The sequence below is a fragment of the Aythya ferina genome (assembly GCF_964211825.1).
Source record: "Aythya ferina genome assembly, chromosome: 4".
Classification (NCBI taxonomy): domain Eukaryota; kingdom Metazoa; phylum Chordata; class Aves; order Anseriformes; family Anatidae; genus Aythya; species Aythya ferina.
Genome location: NC_140300.1, coordinates 42360113 through 42386322, shown reverse-complemented (window position 1 = coordinate 42386322; position 26210 = coordinate 42360113). Strand labels below are relative to the sequence as shown.

At 45.5% G+C, this 26210-nt stretch overlaps 1 protein-coding gene across 5 annotated transcripts in view; it reads left to right on the top strand.

Annotated features, from left to right (window-relative positions):
* Nucleotides 1-26210, top strand: part of ZNF827 (zinc finger protein 827) — a 125319-nt gene that overhangs the window by 5159 nt on the left and 93950 nt on the right. For 2 of the 5 annotated variants that reach the window (XR_014692862.1, XM_084518651.1), the window contains exon 1: nt 16906-17354. Coding sequence is in view for 4 of the 5 variants with exons in the window: in XM_084518651.1 (XP_084374777.1) it covers nt 17312-17354 (43 nt within the window). In the remaining variant the exon portion in view is untranslated. Of the gene's footprint in view, nt 1-780; nt 808-2193; nt 2202-3572; nt 3671-3756; nt 3854-16905; nt 17355-26210 lie in introns of those variants that run through there. The other 3 variants (XM_084518652.1, XM_084518648.1, XM_084518649.1) reach the window with 3 other exon arrangements.

The window sequence follows — 26210 nt, the reverse complement described above, 5'->3', positions numbered from 1 at the left end:
AGTGTTTTACCTGAAAGTATAATTGCTCAAGTCACTGTACCTAGGCTATTTGCAACCTCTTCTTATCTGAGGAAACTGCTTATTTCACTGAGCGTTTGCTTCAGTCCTGAAAATCTGTTGGATCTGGCAGCTGAAGGTTCTGTAGTGTTGGCCTGCTGGCTGCAGTGGGTCTAGCATGTTCCTGAGAGAAGTCTGATTTACCACAGAAACTTTCCAAATCATTATTAGGAAACACAGTAACAGGTAATTCTGATAAACTACAGGTGAGCAGGCAGACCTCTGTGTACCATGCCTTGTGTGCTGAGCAATAGGAAGGGATGGATTTGGAATGGGAAGAGTGACTAACAGGTGGGCTTCTGATACTACTGTTATTCATGTGTATGTACTTAACAGAGTTAAGTAATAACATGCATTATCAGCTCATACTATGTAATACATTTAGGGTCACAGTCTTGTAAGGTGGGGAATGGGTTAGTCTTTTCTCAGGAGAAGGGTATCTGCGTGGAGAGAGAGAATTAAGTGAAATGCTTAGTAGTCTACAACAGTCTGGGGGCCTGCAGGCAAAGTGTGTGGTCTCATCAGCATGGTTTAAATGGCCATTCAGTCGTAGGCAGCTCCTGTGCCCTTGTTTTCTGCTTTAGAAGTACAGTTTGTGGGGTCTCTGGGAATCCATCCGAATGGTTACTGACTTTGGGCTTTTGTTTTTCTGAGTTAATTTTAGCAACATCTGTTGTTCAATCTTGTTCACTGTGTGCTACACAAATGCTTTTGCTAGTGTGCTGCAGAAAAGAAGGAATGATAGGCAAGGTGGGTGGCAATTCCTTACACTTGCTCAAGCTGTACTGCCACTGAATGTCAAACCATGCCATGTTACTAGGCTGTGGCAGAGCATGTGTGGTGGCTTAGGACACAGCATTCCTTTTAGTTAGATGAATGATAAAATAATTGTATTTTAAAAAAGGAGTTGGACTGCTCCTTTATGCTAGATTTAACCACCTATAAATTTGATGTTTGGGGTTGAATCAATTGTTTAGTTTCCTCCATAGTCCGTGGAGAAAGCAAAGTTTCTCCAGGTAAATTCATGCTACCTTCATAGGCTGGGGAATGACTGCCAACTGGTAGCACCTAACTGTATCTTTTGACAACAGGTAACCTAGAAATACGGGTTACATTAAATGACTATGTCTCCCTCTTGGTGAAGGCTAGCAGAATTTGCATTTGCTGTCTACTGCTTAAAATTGTTCAAGGCTGCTGTATTCCATTAATTTCATAAAACTTTGAAATAAAACCTTATGCTACTAGATGTCCAAAACTCTGTCAACAACAAAGTGGACAGATGAGATGGAATTGGTTTGCTAGAGGAGAACTGTGAGGTGAGCCACAACTTCTGATAAACCTACCTGTGTTCCTTGGGTGGATGCTGCTACTACCTACATAGTACAATCACCAGCAAGAGCTTAGTATAATAACCCATATATGGTGATCTTGAAAGTAAAAAAAGAAGTCCCTAAAAGAGTAATATGGAAGATCTAAACTAAAAAATGGTAACGGGTGGCAGGGTATTAGAAATGGGTCAGCAACCACTTAATCTAGGGCAGGTGCAGCTAGCTGAGTTTGCCTCATTGTGTCCTAACACCTGGGCTGCAATATGCAGTGGCAAAGGTGAACATATAGGATGAATTTTGCTGACTGTTGTGGGAAAATTAACTTCTGGCAAAGAGATGAAAAGAGCAGTTGCAAGCAGTAAAGTGGCTCAAGCCTTGGAACAATTTGCTTTGGTGCATGAGAGCTGGAGTCATTAGCCTCTACGAGCAAAACCCTGGCTATGAGCAGATCAGTGAGGATTTTGACAGTGACTGAACTGGGACCAGGATTTCCCTGTAATTACTGATTATGGCAGATGTGCAACAGTTGTGCTGCTGTTTTGGAGCTGAACAGTTTGCTTCTGGTTTGCTGGTTTATTGTTGTTGGGGGTCTTTTGGTGGTTCTGTTGCTGTGTTGTTTTTGTTTTTGTTTTTGTTGTTGTTGTTGTTGTTTTTGTTTTTGTTTTTGCCAATGCTAGAAACTGATTTATTCCTTCCCCCAGCTTTTTAGGCCTGGGAAGTGGGACTCATAAATCCCTGTGCTACTTGCTTTCAGAACGTGTGACTTAAAAAGTAGGGTTTGGCTGATGAGGATGGATGCATGAAAAGATCATTCAGGTAAATGACTGCTGCGTTCTGCATTAATTTCCTCCTCAGCCACTCAAACAATGCTTGCTGACCAAAGCCTATTAAAAACTGCATAAAATATTTGCGGATTATCTCTCAGGTACAGGAGAAAAAAATGATTTAAAAAAAAAAAAAAAAAAAGAGGTACTTGTGGCAGGAAAGGACTTTTCTGTAAAACGTTGGTGCTGCATCACTAGTAATACAGGCATTCTCACCTCATGTTGACATGATAGCCACTTCTGTTTATAGATAATTCTTGGGATGATATTCTTGCATGATAGCTCTTTTCTGCTTTAAGTCTTGTTGATCTCCATAGAGCTGTGATAGTAAAAGATGAAATAATCTAGGAAAGGAGTTCACAGAACCAGTTAACTCCATCAGGACGAGTAAAAACAACTGTTAAAATTTGAGGTCATGCCTGCAGAGAAGTCTAAGCAAAAACTGTTATTTATTTGGGGAGAAAAAAAAAAAATCACTGTTTGAGGACACTGTGTGTGTGGGGACATTGATCTATCAGAAGTCAATTTTCTGCAGCAATGTTGACTTAGCTTACCAGCTGAATACCCTAAAACAAGTTAGATGACCCTGCTATTGGGTCCACCCTCTAAAGCAGAAGAGGAACAAACTTAGTAGGGCTTCAACATCAAGATTTGATTCACCTTTTTCCCCTAACACCTGCTCATATCCAAGAAAATTTAAAAAATAAAAATAAATGCTGAAGTGTTCCACAAGAGGAGAGGAAAAATAATACTTTGATCAGCTGTACCTGTAAATCTTGGTTACTGGTTAAGCACCCTGATTGCCACCTGAGTCTGTGTTGGGATTAATGACCTCTGGCACCCGTTATCTTCTGGTCTTACCTGGTTTCCTTCAGAAACCATGATGCATGGAGAGGGAGAGAATAGTGACTAGCTCAGAGGACTTCCTGTGGTGAAGATGCAATCTGAGAGACTGACAGAAAAGTAGTTGAAGACTAAGAACAGAGTCTTGTTATTTTAGCTCCTTCGCATTTGTCCTAAGTCTTTACAGGATCTTTCCTTCAACCACTGAGGAAAGGCTACTACTATTTCTTTTTTTTTTTATAGGAATGAAATATTAAAAGTGAGAGGGAAAAGCTCCAGTAAATTGCTCTGTACTTCCATCTGCTCAGATCATGTTCAGGGTTTAGTGTTCAATGTTTTTTCCAAAAGGAAGCAACAACCAAAATCAGAAACCTAAACCTTAATTAAGTCTAAAACTGCAATTAGAAGAAAGGAAAGAGAGAGAGAGAGAGGCAAAAACAAGCATGCAAAATAAACTCTCTCAGCTGCTATTTAGTTCTGGAAGTACTGAGTACTGAAGCTTAGCTTTCATTGGTAAAAGTTTTCCAGGCTCAAACTGAAAACAAACTATGGCATGTTTTGTCCAGTGATTGTAGTTCAGCCTGCTGTGGATCAAGAACATTTCCACCAGTGGCAGTGGTAAGCGTTCTCCAAGCTTCAATAGGAATGTACTAACAGAATTGGGCTGTTCAGAAAATGCATTAGTAACTATTGTTTTCTTTCAGGTGGAGGGAGAAGAGGAGAAGAGGGAGGTGAAAGAAGAGCCAATGACACAGAGTCTTTTATGCTGTAGGCCGATGGATAGAGAACTCCAGGGTGCAGGTGAGTTAAGTTTAACTTTTTCTTGAAGGAACCGACTCCAACTCAGAACTCCCACTTACTTTCTAAAGTGTGCCTGTATTACCTGATGCTTGGCTATGTAGGATGGGGAAACTTGTTGAAGAAAATGCATAAATAGTTTATTTGGAAATAAGCATTAAATCCGGTTTTCATTAGCTCTAGGTAGTTTCCTAGTGTGTGGATTGGTCACGGATCTGGTTCTAAGGCACTTCAGTCCTAACCTGAGATCCGTAGGGACCTCAGTGGCCTACCACAATTCTGGATTCTGCCCTAGAGCTGAGACTACAAAAGGAACTATTTTAACTTTTTTTTTTTTTTTTTTTTTTTTTTTTTTTTTTTTTTGTGCATTTCATATGAGACTCTTTCTCCCTCTCAAGCATATGTTTACCTAAGCAGTGGTACTGCTATGACCAACTGCTAACAAAATCAAATGAACAAGTAGAAGGTGCAGACCTGGGAAAATCAGTCCACATTTTCAGTGGTAAAAGTAGCAATTTTCTATATGCTCAGTATATGGTCATCAAAAAGGTTGTAAAAATAGTAGAACTACAAAAGGTTAGTAGTGACAACTGAACACTTGGCTCCTGAATCCAGGGTGTGTTGGCACCTTTAGAGTCAAGTGACTCCTTTATTTTCGGTATGTGTCTTCTAATTCAGAACTTAAAAAACCCACTGGTTTAGGATTGTACTGACTATTGCAACCTATTGAGTTACAATGGCATAATGAGGTACCTGACTGTGTGCTCTTCTCATCTCTGGCACATTTGAAGTGAAACAAAGGTATTTTAGTCTAACACATTGTACTTGCCATTTTAACAGTCTAAGAGGGTGTCCAAGAGCAGTTACAAAAGTTCAGCTGATGAGCAGCAATTTATGAAACCATAGTAATTTATCATATGAGATTATCTATATCCTAATTCTTGTGTCTAATTCTTTCTCTAATCCTGCTCTGGAGGGTATGAATTTTAGCAGCACTTGCTCTCTGTGCTTTCCTGATGGATAATAATGTTGCATGAATATCTTGAAAGGAAAAGGTGTGAGATTAGTGGGTAAAATTTGTATGCCCACTAGAGTCTCATTTGCATCTTCTGTGTTAATAATGAGCAGAAGTGCCATTGCTAAGCCCACATGAGAACAGCCCAAGCATTCGAGTTCAGTGGCAGATCTAATATGGGGCTGGATGAGGGAAGCTCGTGAGGTGGAAAAGTGTTGAGGAACTGCAGCTTCGGCTCACAGGGAGTCCAGTAGGGTACGTGGGGCAATTTTAGAAGTGTACATGGACATGCTGTGCTACCGTGCTGTTTTAGAGAAAACACTGCTACTCCTCTCCTAATTTAATAGGGAAAGGTTGGCTGCAAAACATAGCATCCTGAAGCACATGGCGAGCCCTGCAAACAAACTACAAAACAGCTTGTTATTTTTAAGATGGTGTTGGATTCTCCTAAGCTGTTTTCCCCTACTGCTTGTATTAATTTACTCAAAAGCTGACAGGGCTACAGTTTCCACAACATAGTAGCTAAAGGCCTGCCTGAAATTTGGTTCTAATTGTCTCATTTGTTGTGATTCAGCATATTTAGCAGTAAGGAGCAGAAACAGTAACGTATGGTTACATGTTCCCGGGGGACTAGTTTTGGTGGTTTTTGTTGTTTGTTTGTTTCTTTGTTTGTTTGTTTGTTTAATGTTATCTTTTCGGCACTCGTTTAACACAGAGGACACTAAACGTTTCCTCAGCACGCAGCGCGGTTCCCTCAGGCGCCCCGTTAAGGATCGCCCCCTGACAGACCAAAGCCCGCAGCGGGGCAGGCCGAAGGTAGGGCGGGCATCGCCTCAATATCGCGACACAAGGCAAGGGGGGGCACATCCTTCGGTGTCACAGCCCGTGGCGACCCGCCCGGCCCCTCTCCTCTCCTCACAGCCGCCGGGGGCGGTTCCCCGGGGCCGGGGGGAGGCCTCCAGCGCCCCGCCGCGGCCCGGCGGCCGGCCCGGCCCCGCCGAGCCCCCCGGCGCCCCTCACGCAGCCTCGGGAGGGAGGCGGGGAAAATGGCGGGAGGGGAGCCCGCAGGGGCTGCTCCAGGGGCTGCCTCGCCTCACCTCACCTCACCTGAGGCGGTGTCCTCCTGGGGAGAGGCATCAACGCGGCGTGTTGGGTGTTATGAGGCAGCCGTGGCTTGGGCTGATGGAGTCATTGGCTTGTTCTTGCTGGTCAGGTGTAAAACAGACCCGAACTTGTGCAGGAATGTTATTTCTGCACCTGTTAATAAGTCACCGTTGTACCTTCAGCATTCTTAACCTTATGACTAGGAAACAAGTATCGGCCTGCCACCTAATCCTGTGTTTGTGACTTTGTCATCCTCTGTTGACACAGCCTTTTCCTTCGGCAGACTTTCTCCCTTACGCAAGAAGGATTTTTAATGCAGGAATTAAGGTGTTCTGTATTTTAAAGGACAGGTGAGCAAGGCCTGCAGCGTTGCCTGGGTCTTGCACAGCATCAGCCAAGAAAGAACCACCTTCACTCCAAGCATCTGCTAGTATAGTTGCCTTAGTCTGGGGCCTGAGGAGGTACAGTCCCTTGGGACAGAGCTCTGAAGGCTAAGAGTTGTAATTCTTGACTACATGGCAAAATCACATCTTACCACTTTGTGTATACAATAGCTTTACTGTGCCAGTCAAGACCTGAGGCTTGGTTGTACGAGGAGCAGCTAAAAACAATGGGACACTCAGTAGTAAGAGAAGCATCAGAGGGGACAGCGTTGCTGAGATAAAGGGAGCCTTTAACAGGGCCTGGAGATTCTCAGTTTGTCTGGAAAAGTTAGTTTGAAGAAGGCCAACTATAGAGAGCCTATGCTGTAAGATGCTGGACAGAGAAGTCCTCCTGCTACTGGAAAATGTTGAAGGCACAGCAGTTTGGAGATGGGGAGGAGTTTGATAAGGGTTTGATTGTAGCAGCAAATGAAGCACGAAGCTGTGAATTAGATAGGATGGCTGAGCAGAGGAAGAATATAGAATTGAGGTGTTCTTTCAGGTTGGAAGAGTGTTGTGGGTCAGGATGAAGAGGAAGAACAGGCTTCAGTCATAGAGGTAAAATTGGTGTTATTTTCAGCATGGGAGAAACAGGAATAGAGAACTGGATGCAGTAAGAGTTTGGTGGTAACTTGGGAAGAGAAAGGGCTTTTAAGCTTAAAAGGCTTGCAAGTTAGATATTCCCTCTGTTACATGATGGAATGACGACTTCAGTCAGCTGCAGTGTTAGAGCTGTCAGGCCAAAAGGTGAAAAGGTGTTAAGAAAGAGCACTTCCAGCAACTTGGATCTGAATTCTAGCTTTCCTAGCAGCCTAAAATGTCTGTGTCTTTTTAGCACCTTCTGTTTTCAGTTGTATTTTTGTGTGTTTGTTTGTTTGTCCTTTTGGGTGGCTTTTGGGTGAGGCTGCTTTTTTTTTTTTTTTTTTTTTTGTGTGTGTTTTGCCTTTTTTTTTTTTTTTTTAAATGTATCTAGCTCCAGATAATTTGTTGTACTATTCTTTTTAATAATATCGATGCACTGAGAGCATAAACAGGACTTTTGGTAAAAAGGCCATGTGTTGTGACGGTCTGAAACATTGTCAGCAATGGAGGATGACAGTTTTCGTATTTTGATGTTCTTCAATGGAGAGTGTGATGAGCTTTCTACATCTTTAATAATCTGATTAAAAGTTATTGATTGGAGGGAAGTAAGTGGGAGTCAGACTTGATTAACATACCCAGTTGAGCAGCAGGTGTAAATACATCTGATGTGGTATTGCCAAGTATGAGGACTGGAAGGTTGCAGGAATCCTATGTACCTAGTAAGCCCTGAACAGGAGAGTTCCTCTCCTATTTTCTGCATTATCCTTCTCCACAGAGCAGATTTCCTTTTACAGTAGGATCAGAAAGACATTCTACACCGCTTCTTTCTAATCTTGTCTCTGCTGTGGTGCCTTCTTCAGCTGTTTTCCCTTAGAAAGCTTGCATTTGAGTACCTTCATGGCCCTCTTCCCAATTGTTTTGCTACTCAGCTGATAATTTAAAAGCCACTGACTTTGCTTTTTATCCCCATGTAAATGAAAGCATCCTAGTATCTCCTTCCTGAGTTTCCCAAGTTGACTCTTACGTGGTTCATGAAAGAAGCAGCCAAAATGTGTTGTGTTTTGTTGCTGTTTTTCCCTTGTTCTTTGCACTGTGAGGTACAGGCCACCTAACTTCTTGATTATTGAGACCAGGAAGGTTTATTAGTTTTATCTCGGTTGCCATTCAGTACCTTAGAATGAACAGAACTTCCCAAATATAATAAAATTTCCAAGAAAACCCAACAAAAACATCTTAAAACTAATAGGCCTTGCACAAGTCAACTGCCTTGTTGAACCCCTTCTCTAATAGTCATTTGCTTTGACTTTTCCCTGTTACCACCTGCCTGATGACCTTCACAAGACGAAGTGGGCTTAATACTCTGGCTGGGCAGGGAATATGTCTTGTTCAGGCTTCTGCCAGTGACTGTAGATTTGACCTGTGTGAAATCCTTGCAAAGTATAAAATATGGAAAAAATACTTCTCCCTTTACTTTAAGAACACTTCTGCTTTTCTCTTCCCCACGTTAATACAAAAATGTGTGTTCTGTTGCATGCATGCAAAGGGATAAACAGATGTCCTCTCAAATGCTTTGTAGTACATTCTTCCATTTTCCATCCATCAGTTCTTCAATCTCACAGTTGATTTTCTATTGGGAAGCAAATAGAGGGGCAAAACCCCTGCCCCACAACTCCGTCATTTTGTTTGTTGCTCCAGTTAGGGGGGAAAGAGATGTGTGAGAGCATGTTGCCTGGGTCCATTACTCCCTCTGCAGGCAAGAGCACGCTACTCTTTGCCGAGATTCACCATCGTCTCTATGCAGTGCGAGCACCTTGGGTCTTGGATAGCACTGCTGGAATCAGCAGGTGTTTCTCACTGTACAGCAGCAGCAGTATCTGTCCAAAAATCTAAATGAAATCAAGTGTAACAATAAATTAAATTGTAGCTCATGAATTGTATATGTATCTTCCATGAAATAGGAACCTCTAGGGCAAGCAGCCAACGTATATGAGAGCATAAAGGAGGAAATTGTATGCCTACTGGTAAAAGAAGTGAATTGCACAGAGGAAGAATGGGTGCAGGTTAGCAAGAAAAGCAACAAATTAAAAAAAATATATTCTTGTGTTCAGATGGAATTTTCTGGGTTTCTTGATTCACGCGTTTTGCCTCTTATCTATCCTGCTGGTGGGCACTACTGAAAGGCATCTGGCCCCTTCATCTTCATTCCCACCCCTCACACTTTAGTATACATAGACAACATCCTCCTGAGTCATCTTTTCTCCAGCCTAAGCAGCTGCAGCTCTTTCAGCCTCTCTGTATAGGACAGATGCTCCAGTCCCATAGTCCTCTTTGTGGCCCTGTGCTGAACTCACTCCAGCACATCTGTATCTTTCAGATAGCAGGGAGCCCAGAATGGGACACAGCATTCCACTTGCAGCCTCGCCGGTGCATAGGAAAGGTGTGAGATCGCTTCCCTCGACCTGTTGGCAACATTCCTCCTAGTGAGGCTGAGTGGCCTGTAGTTCCCTGGACTCTCTTACCTGCTCTTGTTGCAGACAGGAGTGACGTTTGCTGTCTTCCAGTTTTCAGGAACCTCTCCCAGTAGCCGTGACCTTTGTAGGATAATCAAGAAAGACGCTGCAGTGACATCAGCCTGCTCCCTCAGCACTTGTGGGTGCAGCCCATCAGGCCCCGCAGACTTCCATATATCCAGCTTAAGTGCTTCCTAACCTCATCCTCCTCCACCAAGAGCGAATCTGCCTTGTTCCAGATTTTCCCTCTGGGTTCAGGGACCTGGGATTCCTGAAGGCCAATTTTACTGGTAAAGGCAAGGAAGGCATTTCAGCTTTCCCTTTCATGCTTTATGTGCTGTATTACTCGGCATCATGATCACTGCAGCCTGTTACTTAGTCCTGCAATATTCTCTTCTAAAACTTCTAATTTTCTGTTTTCTTGCAAGGCATTCGAACTTACCCTTAGAGAGAGAATGGGATAGTAGGCCTCTTACAGGCTTAAAAATAATTCAGGAGATGGGATCTCCTTGCTGGACACCAGAGTTTTGTGCAACCAGTCCTTTAAGAAAACTCTCAAAATATCACCTGCTGGTGCTGTTCTCACCAGCCTCTAAGAAAGATGTATTTCTGCTGAATACTTATATAACTACCCTTGTACTTTGGCAGGAGAAATACATAGTTGTAGTTTTTAATAAATATTTAATGCTTCTCTGATCAAATAGTAAACTGAGATGGAGTGAGTAGCTCCTCTTTTACAGGACACGAGTGGAAACGTTTTAGTCGCGTTTCCTCAAATATACTCTCATAGGTAGAAATGATGATTTAGAGCTAGCGTTTCATAAATTATGATACAGGTGTAAAAATAAGAGGCTTCAAGGCAAAGAAAACAACAGGTTTCTTGGCCTTGCCATTTGTTTCTGTCTTAAAAGGAAAACAGTAACTCCCAATGTATGTGTGACCATTCTGAGCCAAGGAGTTGAACACACAGGTGTTTGCCTTTTCCTGAGGCATACAAAGCTCCCTAGCTACTGAGTACTCAATTGATATTTTCCTCTCAAGGTTCTCCTGTGGAACCTTGCACTTCCCACCTGTTCCCTTGTGCTGCTTTCCCTTTCTCTAAAAGCCACGCTTCAATCCCTGTGGCACTGTTTGCTGTCTCTCCTCTTGTTATGTAGCTGCATCCCTCAGCTTTCTTGTGTGGAAATGTAAGCTGCTTCCCTCCAGTCATCACTTCTTCCCCTTTCTTCCTACTCGTGAAGTTGTGTGCTACTCCATGTGTGATTTTTCACTATTATTAGCCTACTTCTCATGGACAAATAATTTGCATCTTTCTGTAAACTACAAACTTGAAAACATTGGGTGGCCCTGGTGCTGCAAAGTAGGGGCTAGAAACAGTACGTCTGTCAAACTGCGTGAGCAGGAGTTGAGGAGACCAGACTATTCCTAGTACCTCAAAAGACAAATAACCTTTTCCTCTGTGCTGTTTGGCACGACGGGGAAGTGCCAAAGCAAGGAGATACTCCCTCCAGGAGGGGACCGGCCACATGACTTCATTCTCAGCAGGCAGCGGTGACAGCAGGCTGACTTGCAACCCAAACCCTCCTGCCTGCCAGGGGGTGAGGGCTGATTACTGAGGACATGTGGCATGGTGAAATGTAGCTGAATGCCATGTGAAATTCATCACACCAGGCAGGTGAAGTCCGCTAGGAGCTTGATCTTCCCATACTCCTCCTGTCCCTTACCTGCATGTGTTTCCTTTCCCTGGGAACGTAAGACCTCGGCACCGCCATGTTTTCTTGTCTCCCAATTGCCCTTCTATTCTCTCTCACCCTTCTTTGAATTATTGAGGTGTTGGGAAGAGGGCATAGTTGGCTTAGTACTGCTAAAGTCTACTATGCCTTCCTTCTTTGCTGCTGGTAACACGCTATGTCAGAGGGAGAGGGCGATGAGTTTGGTAAATGCACAGTCCTAGATGGTAGATAAGCCCCTTGGGAGCTTGCCAGTTCTCGAGGTCCAGAGCAGTCTCAGTATTACTCCAGTGTTTTAACACAAAGCTAGCTAGTGAATTGAGAAACCAGAATTGATTTCCCCGAGGAATTTGCCACCTTGCTGGTGCAGTAGAAACTCTGCCTCTCAAAGTATATGTAACAAGGTGTTTAAGAACTTAGACACACTTTCATTTAGCAAACAGCTGTGGCTTAAAATGCTGTTGCCTTTCTACTAAACTAAGCTGCAAGACTTCACCCTGAAGCACATGAGGAGGCCAAATGCATTCTGCTCTGCCAGTGTGGGGGTGGAAGCAGTTAGCTCCTCCAAGAGGGTGGTAATGCTTTAAACCATGGCGGGTGTTTGCTAATGGGCATGTGCCTAAATCGTCAGTTAACCAGTGACTAACAGGAGGCTAAGCGGAAACAAAATGATGGAAGGAATGTTTTTGGTCTCATTCTGATTTAACTTAAACCACTCTTAAGATTGGTAAAGCTACTGATTTGAATGTCTTTAAGTGGAGAATGGAAAATGATGAAAAAAGATCAAGGTTGCGGCAAATATATTTATATATTTCATTCACATTTGTAACTGTAATAGCCCTGAACTAAGTGTTCTGGTTTCCTTTTGACGTAAATTCTTTTCTTCAGTTCAGAAGATGCTTAGTATTTCAGGTTGCAAAATATGAAATTAAGTCTGTATACTTACATTGTAGTTTGTAAGATGTTGCTGGTTTGGATTCTGGGGAGGAATTCTGTATTTTATGGATCTGTAAGTTAAAGGCTCAAGTGAGGTTTGTTTGTTTTTTTCAAAACATGCTTACAGAAAAAGGGCATGAAGAGGTAGTATAGTGAATTATGTAAGTAAGCAGCCAACTGCACTTCTGGTTATTAAAATCAGAAGATCTCCTTGGTAAATCTGAAGGAACATCACAGTAGTTGAGTAGCAACTGTGTCTCTAGGCCTCAAGTCTGTGTATTTCTGGCTGGCAGACCCCAGGATTATTCAAGAGCATGGGTTTAAGGCTAACAGCCTTTAGTATTGTTTTGTGTTGTGGTGGTTTGTTTGTTTGTTTTCCGTTTTAATTGGAATTAGGAGCTATATCACCTTTCCTAAGTAGTGTCCAATGCTAGCAGCTGGAACATGTAAACACTGTAATTCTGCTGAAGGGATTAACATTCTGAACTTGCATTGCAACTAGAAGCAGCTTATGCTGAAATTATTATAAAATGATTATGGCTAGTTTGTTTACCAGGGTCTGGACAATATTCTGACAAAGCTGGCTGTGGTTTAACTAAGAGATGCAGAATACATTGCACTCCTCCTTCCTGATGCCTCCCTGCTCTGAGGCTGCAAGACCATAGGGGAATTCATGAGGTTTGGGATCTTGGAGAACATTCCTGCTGCAGTGTGTTCTCTGCTCACAATCGTGGCATAAGCAAATGAAGAGTCAGAAGAGTACTGCCAGTGATTTCAGCAGTTCCAAAAAGACTTTTTGTCCAGTTTGCTCTCCTTGACTGTGGCCCTTGCATTATGTTTTCCATCTAAGAGACAAAGAGGTTAAAAACTTTGGGGAAGGAGAACTGGGTTGCCTCTTTCAAAAGCTAAAGCCTGTTTGTGGTTTAGGATCCACTGGTTATGCAACTCTGCCTCCCACTTTGTAACTGTTTATTATCTGTCCCAAGGTGATAATCATCTGATAATGACTTCTGATCATTGTTTATTGGCCTTTGTGAAACCAGTCAGTGGCCTTGCCAGTTATTAACTTGTCATTATTTATTATTATTACAAATTGGTGCTTAATGTTGTTAGCTTACAAAGCACTTGCAAACAAGGATGGTGGTATCCATGATCCTATGAATCCTATGGATTTGTTCGTCCCCTTGTGTTTGCTTCTCAAACACTTTAGAGCAAGAAGTTTGCAATCTAATCTTGTTTGCAGGATTGATTCATTGTTACTGTTCAGTGTAGAAATATTGACCTCAATTAAAAGAGGAGGAGTTTAGGCTATTGATAACCTTCCTCCAAGAGGTGTGGGAAGGAGTGTGATTTTGGTGGAAAACAGGGTGCCTGGTTAGATATTGAAGATACGGAGGCTATAGGCAAATACCTTTGTTCAGCAGGAATTAACCTAAAGATACAAGTAGCATTGAAGAGAGTCTGTATATCTTTGCATACACAGAGGGACTCAGCAATACTTTTGGTGGACTGTGCTTTGAGCAGAGGTGGCCTAGTACCGCAGTTACCATAGGCTGGTGGTTTGGGGCCCAGGAACTGGATGTAATGGCCTTTTTTTCTTTTTTTCCTCAGTGCAGTTTTATTTTTTCTTTCAAGCTGACCTTGACAACAGAATTCTTTAAAGTTTCAAGAAATAAAGCGAGGCCACCAGTTAGTTTTTAGGTTTGTGTTTAGCAACCTTTTCAAGTGTTTACTATGTTATATGAAGGTAGTTTGGATGCTAGATAACCTGCAAAGGTTTTCAGAGCATTACATCATTTATTACTGTGTAAAACCTTATTTACTCAATTTGTTTCATTTTTCTCATGTGTAAGTGAAGAAAATATTTACTTTGTTCAAAAGTGGTTTCTGGGGCTGAACTTAATTCATATGTGTAACTAGGGTTGGTGTTTGGAAGGTGCCATACGATCATTACTTATTAATAGCAGGACCTGCAGAGGCAATGCATTATTTATATTATGTTATCTGTGGAAGGCTTGCAACTATTTTTTTGTGTTTGGACTAGAAATGTTCAAAAGTATGGTCAGCCAACTTCTTTCTTTTTCCTGCTATACCACCAAACATGTAATGGCAGACTATTTTTAAATGGCGTTATGTCCTAAGTCATCTTCCTTAAACCACTGTATAAAGGCATGTAAATTTAGACCTGGTGTCTTTGATTTCAGTGTGATTGCTGGATGCGATGTTTTAAGTAGGACAATGCGCAGAGTAGTGCAATTAACCAGGAGGGGGACGAAGAACGAAGCCGTTCCCATATAGACTACTTCCAGGCATGGGATTAGAAACTCTTTAAAGCTGAAGTATGAAGTGTCTCCCCGATAGTTCATTCAGCCATTGGGATTTCTTTCACTGCTGAGCAGGCTTAAGGCTCGGCCCTCTAAACCCTTCGTCAAACTGTTGGGAGATGTGTTGAAGCCAAGGTCATCTTCAGAGATGTGGTGCTGCTCTGTCGCTTGCCAGCTCCCGTGGTGCTCTCAAAGAGCTGTGTTCCCCCAGTGTCCTCCCTGCAGCCGCCTTAACTCCCCTGAAGGGGGGGGTTCAAATGACGGAGGGGGGAAAATTAGCATATTGTAAATTAATGCTGACGTTGTCAGCATTAATTTATGCCAGAAATGCGTGAGGAGTAGAGGGTGGAAGAGAGTGATGATGCAGAAAGCAGTATTTTTCTGACATCCCATTCTCCACAGAGCACCTGGAGAAGGGCTGCCACAGCGGTGGATGGCAGCATGAGGCAGGACTCGTCCCTTTCTGGGGCAGCTGCCTTGCGGCCTCCTGTGTGGGTAGGGGTGTCCAGGCAGACAGGGAGCCATCGCCTGCAAAGCTGGCTTAGTTAACACAAGTGTCATTGGAGCGGTTCTAAAAGAAAATAAAGAAGGGTTTAGCGCTGTTAAATTAACAAAGTTACGTTGCTTAAAGTCCCTGGCATGTCAAAATTGAGATTTGTGTGCAATAATAATAAAAAAATGGCCCTGATATTTTTGGTTAATATTACTAATGCTATATGAATCTCCAAAACCAGTGTAATGGGGAGAACTGAAGGCAAAGACAGGACTTGAGTACTCTGGGACTTGTTACTCTGGTATACTTGGTCATGAGTAGGTAGGTGTAAGGTATCTGGATTCATCTCCAGCCCTGTATCACTTCGTTATGTACTTCTGTTTTTGGCTTCTGGATTAAAAGTAAATACACTTCTCCATGAAAATGAAGTATTTTAGCCATATCGGGAAATGAGAAACCAGCTGTAGTCAGGAGGCGTGTGTCTTGTTTCAGAAGTCTCACCTTCTCTGTGCGTTTGGTTTTAACCTCAGAACTGTACTCACGGCAGGGAACCTCAGGTTCTCTCCTATAAGCCTAATCTCTTAAATCTTTGTTTTTCCCTGTGTGGAAGAGGCAACTGTGCTGTGAAATGGGTGTAATATTATTTGAAGCCTTTCTAGCAAGAGGCGATTAAGTGCTGAAGTGACTGTTTAAAAGACATAGGCTACAAGCCTACCGTTTTGAGTTTTCCTAGACAGTTGTTTATAAAAATTAAAGTATTTTGAAGTTAAGATAAAATGTGGTGTGATAAAATGATGAGTCAGGTTGTCAAAAGCAACCAACCTAACAGGTACACATGGGAGAATAATGCAGTTTTTTGTTTTAGTTGCAACATCTGACTCATGATTTCAATTATGTATTCTGCGAAGTTCAAAGTTTCCTTACACAAAGCGAGAGCTATATGAAACAACCGCGCTTCAAACCCTATTACTTCAATTGTAGTAACAGGTTTTAGAGTTTAAATCATTAACAACCTCTGCGTGAACTTTTATCCAAATGACTGCAAGTCACAAAGAGAGCACTTCTCTTTCACGGAGTACCTTTTGTGCCTCAGTGAGACCCATTCCCTCTTCTATTTTTTCCCCACTTCATGTCCGTCTTTGAAGACAGACGTGTGATTTGTGAAGTCATGAAAGTATGTATGTATCGGTTAAAGGAAACTGCTGCACTGCCTTCATCACGCACACCGAAATTGCTTCGGGATAAAGCTTCGCCTCCCCTCCTTACAGCAGGAAAAAAGTAAATGTCCCCAGTCCGGCTTGCTGCGTGCCCTGCAGGAGCTTCGTGTGGCACTTACAGCAACTCCTGGGGGTGACCTGAGCGTGCTGCCTCCCCTGCACATGCACTGCTCCAGCAGCCGGGCTTCCAGGGGGCTTGCAGTTCAGCCCCTGCTTCGCAGCTCCGAGCCTGGGGCTGGGGCGGTTGTGCTCAGCCTCCCTCCCTGCCCCTGAACTTGGTTGGGATCAGCCCCTTCACCCCTGTGCCTTGCGCCCATCACACTTTCCTACCGCAGGAAGACGAACCGCCTCGCTTTATTATTTTTCTTTCGGAAATAAGGGGCGGTGGGGCGGTATTTTTCTCGGCCGAGGGGCTTCTCCCCGAGCGAGCAGCCGAGCCTCACCCCAGCCCCTGCCCGTCCTTGCGGGGCGGACCGGCGGCGGCTGCGGGGCCGGGGCAGCGCACCCCGGGGCGCGGGGGCACCTTCCCCTTCCCCTTCCCCTTCCATCCCTGCCCTTCCCTTCGCCCTGCCCGGCCGGGCGTGTGCCTGTGCGTGTGTGTGGTGTGTGTGTGTGTGTCTGCGCCTGTGTCCCCGGCTGCCTCCCGCGGGCGAGCCGTGAGCGCCGCCGCTGCCCTTTGATCCCGGCGTTAGTGTTAGTTAGGGGCCGGCAGGAGCGGGGCGCAGCCCTCGGCACCGCCGCGCCAGCCCCGGCCCCGGCCCCGGCCCCGGCACGGCGCCCGCCCGCCCGCCGGGACCGCAGCCCCCCGGCCGCGGGGAGGGAGCAGGGAGCGGGGAGCCGGAGGAGGGAGCGCGGCGAGCGGGGACAAGCCAGGTGCACGGCCGGCTCGGCTCGGCTCGGCTCGGCTCGGGGGGAGAGGCAGAGGGAGCGAGAAGGAGCGCGGGGGGAGAGCCCTCGGCGCTGGCTCCCCGGGAGCCGGCTGCAGCCCCCGCTCCCCCGGCGGCTCGGGGAAGCCCGCCCCGGCTGGCGGCTCCCCCGGGGGGCCCGGCTTTGTGCCTGCCCGCGCCCCCCCCCGCTCTTATTTGATCTCCCGTTAACCGAGGAGGAGAATGTGAAAAAAGGGGGAAAATGCCCAGGAGGAAGCAGGAGCAGCCCAAGCGCCTCTCTTCACGTAAGTGCCCCCCTCTTTTTGCCATTTTCTCCTTCCTCCTCTCCCCGTCTCCTTCCCCGCTGCAGCCGCCTCCGTCGTTTTGTGCATTAGTTTAGGGTTACAGAGGTGAAACTGACAAAGACACAGCCTGGGTTATTCCTCTTTTAGGTCTGAGCTAAGGCAGCCATGTTGGTGATGAACAGCCTTGTGCCCTTTTAATTTTTCCTCTCTCTCTCCTTTCCCCCCTTCTTTCTTCGCGGCTCTCGCCCTTTCCTCCCGCTCCCTCCCCTCGCCCGTGATTGTGCATTTGTGCTGGGGGGGGGGGGGGCGGCGTGGGCTTCTCTTTGGGGCCGGGGGGGGTGGGGGGGGCGATTTATTGGGGTGGGGAGGGGGGCTAGCACCGGAGGGGAGGGCGGCGAGAGGGGAAGCGGCTGCCGGCGTCTTGCGCGGAGCCAGCCGCGAGGTCCGGCCCCGACTAAAGGTTGCGGCGGGGGAGCGGGGGGAGGCGGCGGGGCCGGGGGCACCCCGCAGCCGCCCCGAGGGGGGCCGGGGCCGGCGGGGGGAGGCACGGGGTGCCCGGCGAGCCGCCCGCAGAGCCGAGCCGAGCCGGGAGAGAGGCGGCCGCAAGGGCTCGGGGCTGCCCGCCGGGGAGGGAAGGGAAGGGAAGGGTCAGGCGAGCCTCGGGCGCCGGCGGCGCTGCCCCGGGCGCAGGGCTGAGGGCATCCCGCGCATCCCCGGCACGGCTCGGCTCGGCTCGGCTCGCCCTGCCCTGCTCCTCCCGCCTGCCTCCTGCCTCCCCCCTCTTCGCCGAGCAGTTAACTTTTCTCCCGCTCCCCGCACCGAGCGCTCGGCAGCCAGTGCGGGAGACGCGGAGGGGAGGGGAAGGCACCTAAAAATACCTTGCCCCTGCGTGGCCCCGGGGCCGCTCCGAGGCGACCGGGGGTGGCCGGGGCGGGGGGGGTGCGCGCTGCCTGCCTGCGGCTGCTCCGCTCGGGCTCCCCGCAGCCCCCCGGGGCTGGAGCCGGGCTGGGCTGGGCAGGGGGGACTTGAGCGGGGCGGCCGGGGCCGGGGGGCGCAGCGGGGCCGGGCCCTGCGCTGCGCTGTGCGGGCGGGGCTGGGGCCGGGCTGGGGCTGGGGCCGCGCTGCCCCCGGCACCCCCTGACCCCCCCGGCCGGGGGCGGCTCTCGCAGCCCCGCCAGCAGCAGCAGCAGCAGCAGCAGCGCCTCCTTCCCTCCCTTCCCTCCCCGCTTTCTTCCCGCCGGGGTCGGGTTAAGGGCTCCACTTGGGCTTTTTTTTTTTTTTTTTTTTTTTTCTTTTTTTCTCCTTCCCCTCCTCCTCCTCCTTCCCCTCACCCCTCCGCTCTCCGCTCGGCCCCGGCGGCTGCTCCCCCCTCCCGGCGGGGGCGGCCTCCGCAGCGCCCGGCCCGGCTCGGCTCGGCCCGGCGGGGGCAGGGGCCAAGCCCGGGAGCACCGGGGGGCAACGGGGATGGGATGGGGGGGAGGGGGGCGAGCTCCGCCGCCCCGCTTCGCCCCCAGCCCCCCGGGGGCCGCCCGGCGGGGGGAGGCGGCGCCGCGGCCGGCCCTGCGGCTGACCTTGCCCCTGCCCCTGCCCCTGCCCTCCGCCCGCCTCCCGGGCTGACACGGCGCCCGGGCTCCATTTTAGCTCGCTCTGCCGCGCCGCTGCCGGGCGCTGCCTGCCGGGGCTCGGCTCCGGCTCCGGCTGCGGCTGCGGCTCCGCCGCCGGGCTCGGGCTGCCCCCGCCTCCGGGTTGCGCCTCGGCCCCGACCTCCTGACCGCCTGCGCCGGGAGGGGCCGCGGCCTGCAGCTGCCCGCGGGGGCTGCCCGGGCTGCATCGCGAACGCACGGCCTGATGCGCAGATTAATGTGTTAGTGCCGTTCCTGGAAGATTTTTGATTTTATTTTATTTTTTCTTCTCCTGGCGTGTGAAGCATGCACACGCTGGATGTCCCACAGCAAGCAGCAGTGCTGCTTGTGAGATGGGGTTTGTTCAAGTTCTTTTACCACCAGGTTGCACTGGATTAAAAACTACCATTGGACAACACCACCCCCAAAACAACAACAACAACAACAAACAAACAACAACAAAAAAACACCTAATAATACATTGGGTAATTTAGGAGATCTGTAGGAATACCGTTAAGAGTCTGCAGCCCCGCAGGTTCAGAAGATGCCTTGGAATTCCTTGCCCTCAGTTCAGGGTGCAACTGCTATAAATGGTGATTTTACTTTTTTTTAGCAACATATCGCCTTAATGGCTACGCAGGGTAAAATACATTTTTATTTTGTAATTCCTGCTGTTTTTAGCAATGCATTTATTAAGAGCGCGTACGTTTTTCATGTTTAAGTGTTAACAATAGCAAAAGAACATGAAGCACACCGTGCAGATCTAGAAGGGAGATGGCTGCTCCACTACCCAACCTTAACTCTGCCCCAGTGTGGATATAAGGCTGTGGTTCAGCCCTAAGCTACGTTACAGGTTGTTGCTACCACTTGAACGCTCTCCAGTGCACCTAAATGACCCTGGGGCTCATTTTGACACATGGCACCTTACTGAACCCCTCGGTGATAAGTTGGGTTCTGTCAATTGGGGAAATAAACACTGAGACATGGTTCCGCTGATTGATTTGGCAGTGCTAGAATGTAAATGAGCAAATGTTGCTCAGTACAGTAAGTCCTGTGGGCTTTACCCTAGCTAAGGTAGGAAGCTGTGTTTTCAGGGGGTCTAGGCCTTACTTAGTTTCATATAAATTGTGTACCCCAAAATGCACCTGAAGAACACAGTCACGCTGCTTGAAGTGATGGGGTACTGCTGCTGCTGACTGGGACGCTTATTTTATACTGCTGTACATTGACTGCATTGGACAGCTGTTCTGTAGAGTTAGAAGTAATTTCACGAAAGAAGATGGCACTGCCAAAACACATGCCCTGGTGGAGAAATGTTCTGTAAAAGAGGAAAGAGTTGTTTTAGGCTGTTGCAACAACTTAACTTGGTTTCAAGTGAATTGCAAGATACTGATGCTTAAAAGGGTGAAGGAAAAAAGGGTTGATTTTATTAGATGCAGTAATATTATGCTTTGGTGGTATTTGCTTAAAAGGGCAGAGTTAAGGCTGAGCCCTCAGTTGCTGGAGTTGTTTACAGCATAATTTGGTTTGGAAGGGTCCTGTGGAGGTCACCTGGTCTACCCCCCTGCCCAAAGCAGGGTGAACCTGAGAGTTGAGTCAGGCACGGGGCCATTTGAAATGCCACCGTTAACATATTGAGCTGGAGTTTCCACCTGTACAGGCGTGCAGTTTTTGGAAACTGTTTAGTCATAGATTGCTAGTTGGAGTGTCTTTACTCACTGTAAAATCCAAGAGAAAGTGAATCCTTTCTAAGATACAAGTGAATAAGGACAGGACTTCAGGAATTCCTGGATAGACAATGGCTTATTCATACCAAAATGAAATAGTAGGGCAGCTAGCCTCAGTTTACAATGACAGAGTTTGGTTCATAAGTTAAAAGTTACCTGGTGCACGTGTGTTATGATTACTTCTGGGTGCACCTGACTCAGACAAATCAATGCATCTTCACTGGAATGTTTAAAGGAAGTTTATTCTTTAGTGGGACTTAGTTTTTTGGTTTCTTTTTTTTTGTTTGTTTGTTTGTTTTTGCTTTTTGTTGTTGTTGTTGTTGTTGTTTTTGTTTTCCCTTTAACTACTTCAGTGCTTAGACCTAAATAATAATTTTTTTCTCCCCTATTCTATGTCTGTAAGAATCCTTAAAAATGCATGTATAAGTACAGCTTTAATTTTTTGTTCTCCTGACGGCCTTACTTTCCACCCTACCTCACACCATTATTTTCTTCTCTGAGAGTTCCTGAAAGTGCATTTCTTCTGAACTTCACAAACGTGACTTGGAAGAGATCAGCCGGAAAAACAAAAGTTCTGGAAAGTTGTGAGACGCTCAAGTAATATTTAGGATCTAGACCACTATGTTGCCTTAAGTGTAGCAATCAATACTCTTTGGGGTTTGATTCAGTCTCAAAGGCACGTTTGCAGTGTAGTTTGTGAATGAATGCCACAATACCAGGTATGCAAAGCTTGCATTTGTAATATCAGACACGACTGGAAGCTACATTCAAAATTTTGTAGTACTACTGCTATCTGAACAATGTGGTTCATTGAGGACAAACTACTACTTCTGTTCACAATCTTCTGTTGAAGATGGAGATGCTGCATTGATACAATGTTAGCTTTAATATCAAAAGCTAGATTTGTGATAATGAGGGGGCATAACTCTTCTCGCTTTCATGGTCAGGTACTTTATTGAAGTTTGAAGCTGTTTCTATACAGTAAAAACAAAAAGCACAAACTGAAGCTTTTTATTATATTGTTTCTTGTTGCTGGACTATATCATCAGAGTGTAAAGAAAATACTGATAGCAGAATAAATTAAGAGTAATTGAAAATTTCCTTCTTATTTTATTTCTGCACCTTGCTGTATTTGATACTTTCTAGTAGCATGGGATGGTGTTTTGGATGTTTTTTTCCAAAAGAATTCCCAATGTCAGAAAAGCTTTCACCAGCATTTGAGAGTTTGTTCTGAGACAAAAGGCTTTTACAGGCACCGGAATCTCTCTTTTAATAGTGTTTATTACCTTACTATCAGGCATTGCGTGTACAAGGGGAAGCTTTTAACATATTTTCTATTTACTATTTTTAACCTCTCACCACGGCAGGGATCATGATATAGCTCATTGTCGACAAGAGGATCCATGTAGGGAAAATTATTATTCTTAGTATGATTAGGTTAATAATTTCATTGCCATCATCATAGCTGTCCTGGTGGTACTGTAATGTACCTCTCAAATGAACAGCAGCGTTTTGTTGGATGGAGTAGTATCTGCATTACTCCATCTGAAAACACTCTTCTTATTTTGTCCCACTCATCATAGCAAAGTCGTCATTGACTTTTCAGAAATACCTTCTCCCTTTATGGGGATTGTATTTGATGTCTGAAGTTCCCGTCTCTTCAGATTTGCATTCTCTCTTTTTTGGGGGGGGAAGGGGAGAGGGGGAACGGTATTACATCAACTGCATCACTTGTATAAAGTCATTCAGTGGTCAGTGTCTGAAGTCATTCAATAGTAGACTGTCTTAATGTTGTCTGATAGTACAAAATATAAATCACACCGGAGTGTAAATTGGACTACCACAGAGTCAGTGTTGTGCTTATTAAAGTTACTTAAGTTTTTAGGATCTTATGAATTGCATTTCAGAGAGGGCAGGAGTACAACAGACTGTAAAACACAAACAGGGAAACCTGCAGGTAGAGCAGTAAAATGGGATATGTAAGAACATGCAGACAATGCATTTTTATTTTTAAGTCTTAAAATGGACAAAGAGTGCAACTTCATCTTTGTAACAGAATGATTGTTGTCTTTTTTATATATAAGAAGGCAGGAGTAGGAAGAATTTAGTTTAAAAAAAAAGAAAAAGAAGAACAGCCAGGAGGAGCTGGCTGTTCAAAGTGAAGTATTAGTAATTTCCTATAATTTAATCAGACCAGATCCCAGAGCAAGATAATGAGAGCATGACCTACAAAAGAGGACTTTTTGGAAGTTAAAAGGGTTTCTAACATGAAGCTTCACTAGGCATGTGATTTGTCATGAAGCACCATATAGAGGACTTTTTTTTCTTTCACATTGCAAAGAAATCATAATATAGACATTAGTTCAGATGGTTAGGGAGAGCTAATTTGGCTTATGCCTGGAATCCTTTTACTGTTACAGCTGTTAAACTACTCCAGAGTCATATTTGAAGAATATATCTTCTCAGTAATGTTTTGTTCTGGTTCCTGGTATGCCATTTTTTGATGCCTAGTTTGCGATTCGTGGTACCGTGATTTGTGTCAGTGCCATTTACATATACAATACCCACCATGGTCTATGTGTGAAGTGTCACGTGTTTCATGAAAATAATGTGCAGAAATACTGCTAGTTACTTTGAACTCCAGGATGTAATGGACATCAGTTTTCAAGAGGGAGGGGAACTTCTCTGCTTCTCTTTTTGCCCCCCAAACTAAGACTTGTTCTTTCACTCTTACAAATTGTTCATGTGAAGAACAATAAATGATGTGGGCTGATACGATCATGAAGAATAACAGATGATATTAGGCTGAAGGGAAAAAAAAACAAACTCAAAAAGGTAGATATTATCCCTTTCCCCAAAGGATTATTAGTTTTTTTGTTGTTGTTTTGTTTTGTTTTGTTTTGTTTTTTTAATTTAAATAGTAAAACTCAGGCTTGACCAGACTTCAGCTCAAAGGAAGCATGCTGCAGGGCATAGTTAGCATGGCTCTGCACATACACGCTGCCTTGTGGCCAATTCAACGTACGATTCAGTAACATACACCCTTAAGTTCACTTAAGAGCTTGTCTTTCAGTTTTTCTTTTTTACAGATAACTCGGGGTCATAAATTACAGAACCGTTATGCTCCCAGAGACCATTTCTCTTTTTCTTACATACCTTCGGTAGCGTTTACAAGCTGGTGTTGTGCTGGGCCGCTGGGCCTAGACACCAAACATGCTCAGTCTCAACCTGTTGACTTAGCAATCGGCTCTATTGCATAAAGTTTCTCCTGCTTTTCAAGGGATTTCATGTTTGTGATGTAATTACACCGAATGGTAGCAGCTCAAGTTAAGCCTAATGCTTAGGCTAACCTGTTCTAGTTTGCAGGCTGCAGAGTTATGATTTTTCTGAGAAACAAGCAGAAAGGAGAGAAAACCTGGACTGCATAAGCAGTGCTTTCCCTTGTTCTTTTCAGTACTTTGGTGGGAGCTGGCGGGGAAAGAATGGCTGATGTTGGTAGCACGGTAGACCACGAAAGAAAATTTGTTTTGCAAGTCTGCCGATTGAGCTGCTGCTTAGAATAAATTGCATTAAAAATGAAAGGGTTACCAGGTGGCAAAGGTCTCGTAACGCATGGCTTAATCAGCAGTTTCAGACAGTGAAGTTAGGTTCCAAACATCTGCTCTGTTTCATTTCTTTTGTTTGGGACGCTCTCTCACTAGGATAGAAATAAAAATTTCAAAACAACTCAAAGCAAGCTCCTGTCATCGTTCCTTTGAATTCGGCGTGGTCCAGCCCCTAGGGATTCCCATCCTTGAGAAGGGGTTATAGCTCTGCTGGCCCTCATCTGAAGCTTGCTGCTTGGATGTCTTTTTCCTTTATCACAGGGCTTTCTAAGCAGGTACAAAGAATTTTTGCCTGCATGGTCTTAAACTAGTAGGACAGAAGTTTTACCTGAAAGTTTCTGTATAGGAGAAGATTTGGTAAAGGCTTACTTTAAAATCAGGGCTTCCCATTTTAAGTGGATGTTTTGGATGCGTCCTGGGTCATGGTGCCTGTTAGGGTTTGTAAGATGGTGCAGCAGGGCAAAAGTGGGAATTTAAGCATTCAGGGGAATGCTTAAAAACAAATGGCAAGCAACTCTTGGAAAAATGCATTAAAAGAATCAATGGTTTTAACAAGCGTGACTCTGCTTTATGAGGGTGGTGGGCAACTGGCTGTATCTAGCAGCCGGTGTTGCGGCTCTTTGTGTTTGCTTGCTTTCCTGAAGCAGAGGCAGAATTGCTCCCCTTATAGGCCACTGTGTCAAATCTAGACTTCGCTGCTGGTGACTGAGAACTCACTTCATCTGCGATTGGAGCAGAATTTCCCCGTGTCTGCTTTTGTATTTCTAGCACTCTGAGACCATGAAGAGCTCTTCTCAGGCACCGGTGTAAGCGTATCAGCCCAGAGCTGCTCTAATTTCTGCTGCCCACTGGCTCTCATCCCGCTCCTTGTTCTGGAGAGGAAGGGCTGACACAATCCTTTTGTCAATTCTGTGTGGCCAGAGGGAGTTGTATGCACAGAGAATAACTCTGAAGGGGGCTCTTCTGCCCACCTTGAGGTACTTTTACATTGCCCATAAGGTCTAAATGGACTTGACGATAATTGCTTATATGTCTTCCTGCGGAGCGCTATGCCACATTGAGATAACAAAGCAAGCTCTAAATAAGCTACCTTGTGTATGGGAGGCAGTTATCACAGCAGTCTACCCAGGTTAATTCAGCTATAATACTTCTGGGTATACTCAAGCTGGCTCAGATACCACTACATAGCACTGTGTTGTTTAGCGTAGACGTATTCTCATGAGAATCAGAGTTGTTGTCTTTGAAGGCGTTTACTGGCCTGCATAAAAAGTGTTGGTAAAGCCCACAGAGTTTTCAGCCAAGAAGTGCTCTTTGAAAAAATCAACTCAAATCCCATTGCCATTGGCACGCCTGTTTGTTTGTGCAGCAGCAAAGCCAGTGATGGGGTGGATGTAGACACGAAACTTCCCCTTCACTTCCAGCATTCCTCTCAGTCTGAATTTTAGGTGGAGTTGTAAGGCAGAATGTAGAAACGGACGGTGCTCTAAGTAGCCGTAGCATTAGTTTCTCATAGCGTGAGCTCGACACAGAATCCTAAATCTCTTTAAATTAAATCAGGTTTCCACTTTTTATTCAGAGCTTGCACATTATTTACGTGACCTCTAACTTTTCTTAAGGTTGGAAGCTGAGGCGGTCCCTCAGTGTGTCTAGGAGCAAGGAGCATCTATTCTACATGGAAAGATCTGCTCCTGTGTGTTAGCCTACCCCTACGAGTAGCTTCCTAATCCTCTCTTATTTGGCTTTGCTTGTTAACCCCAAGCAATCCTCTCAGGGTCAAAGAAAGCAGCTGTCTTTGGTAGCAAACAGCATGACAGAATAAATACTTCTTCAAGCTTCCCTTAGATACGTTACCATAATATCATCCTTGTGGGAGGAATTAGAGAAAGAGAGAATATAATTTGC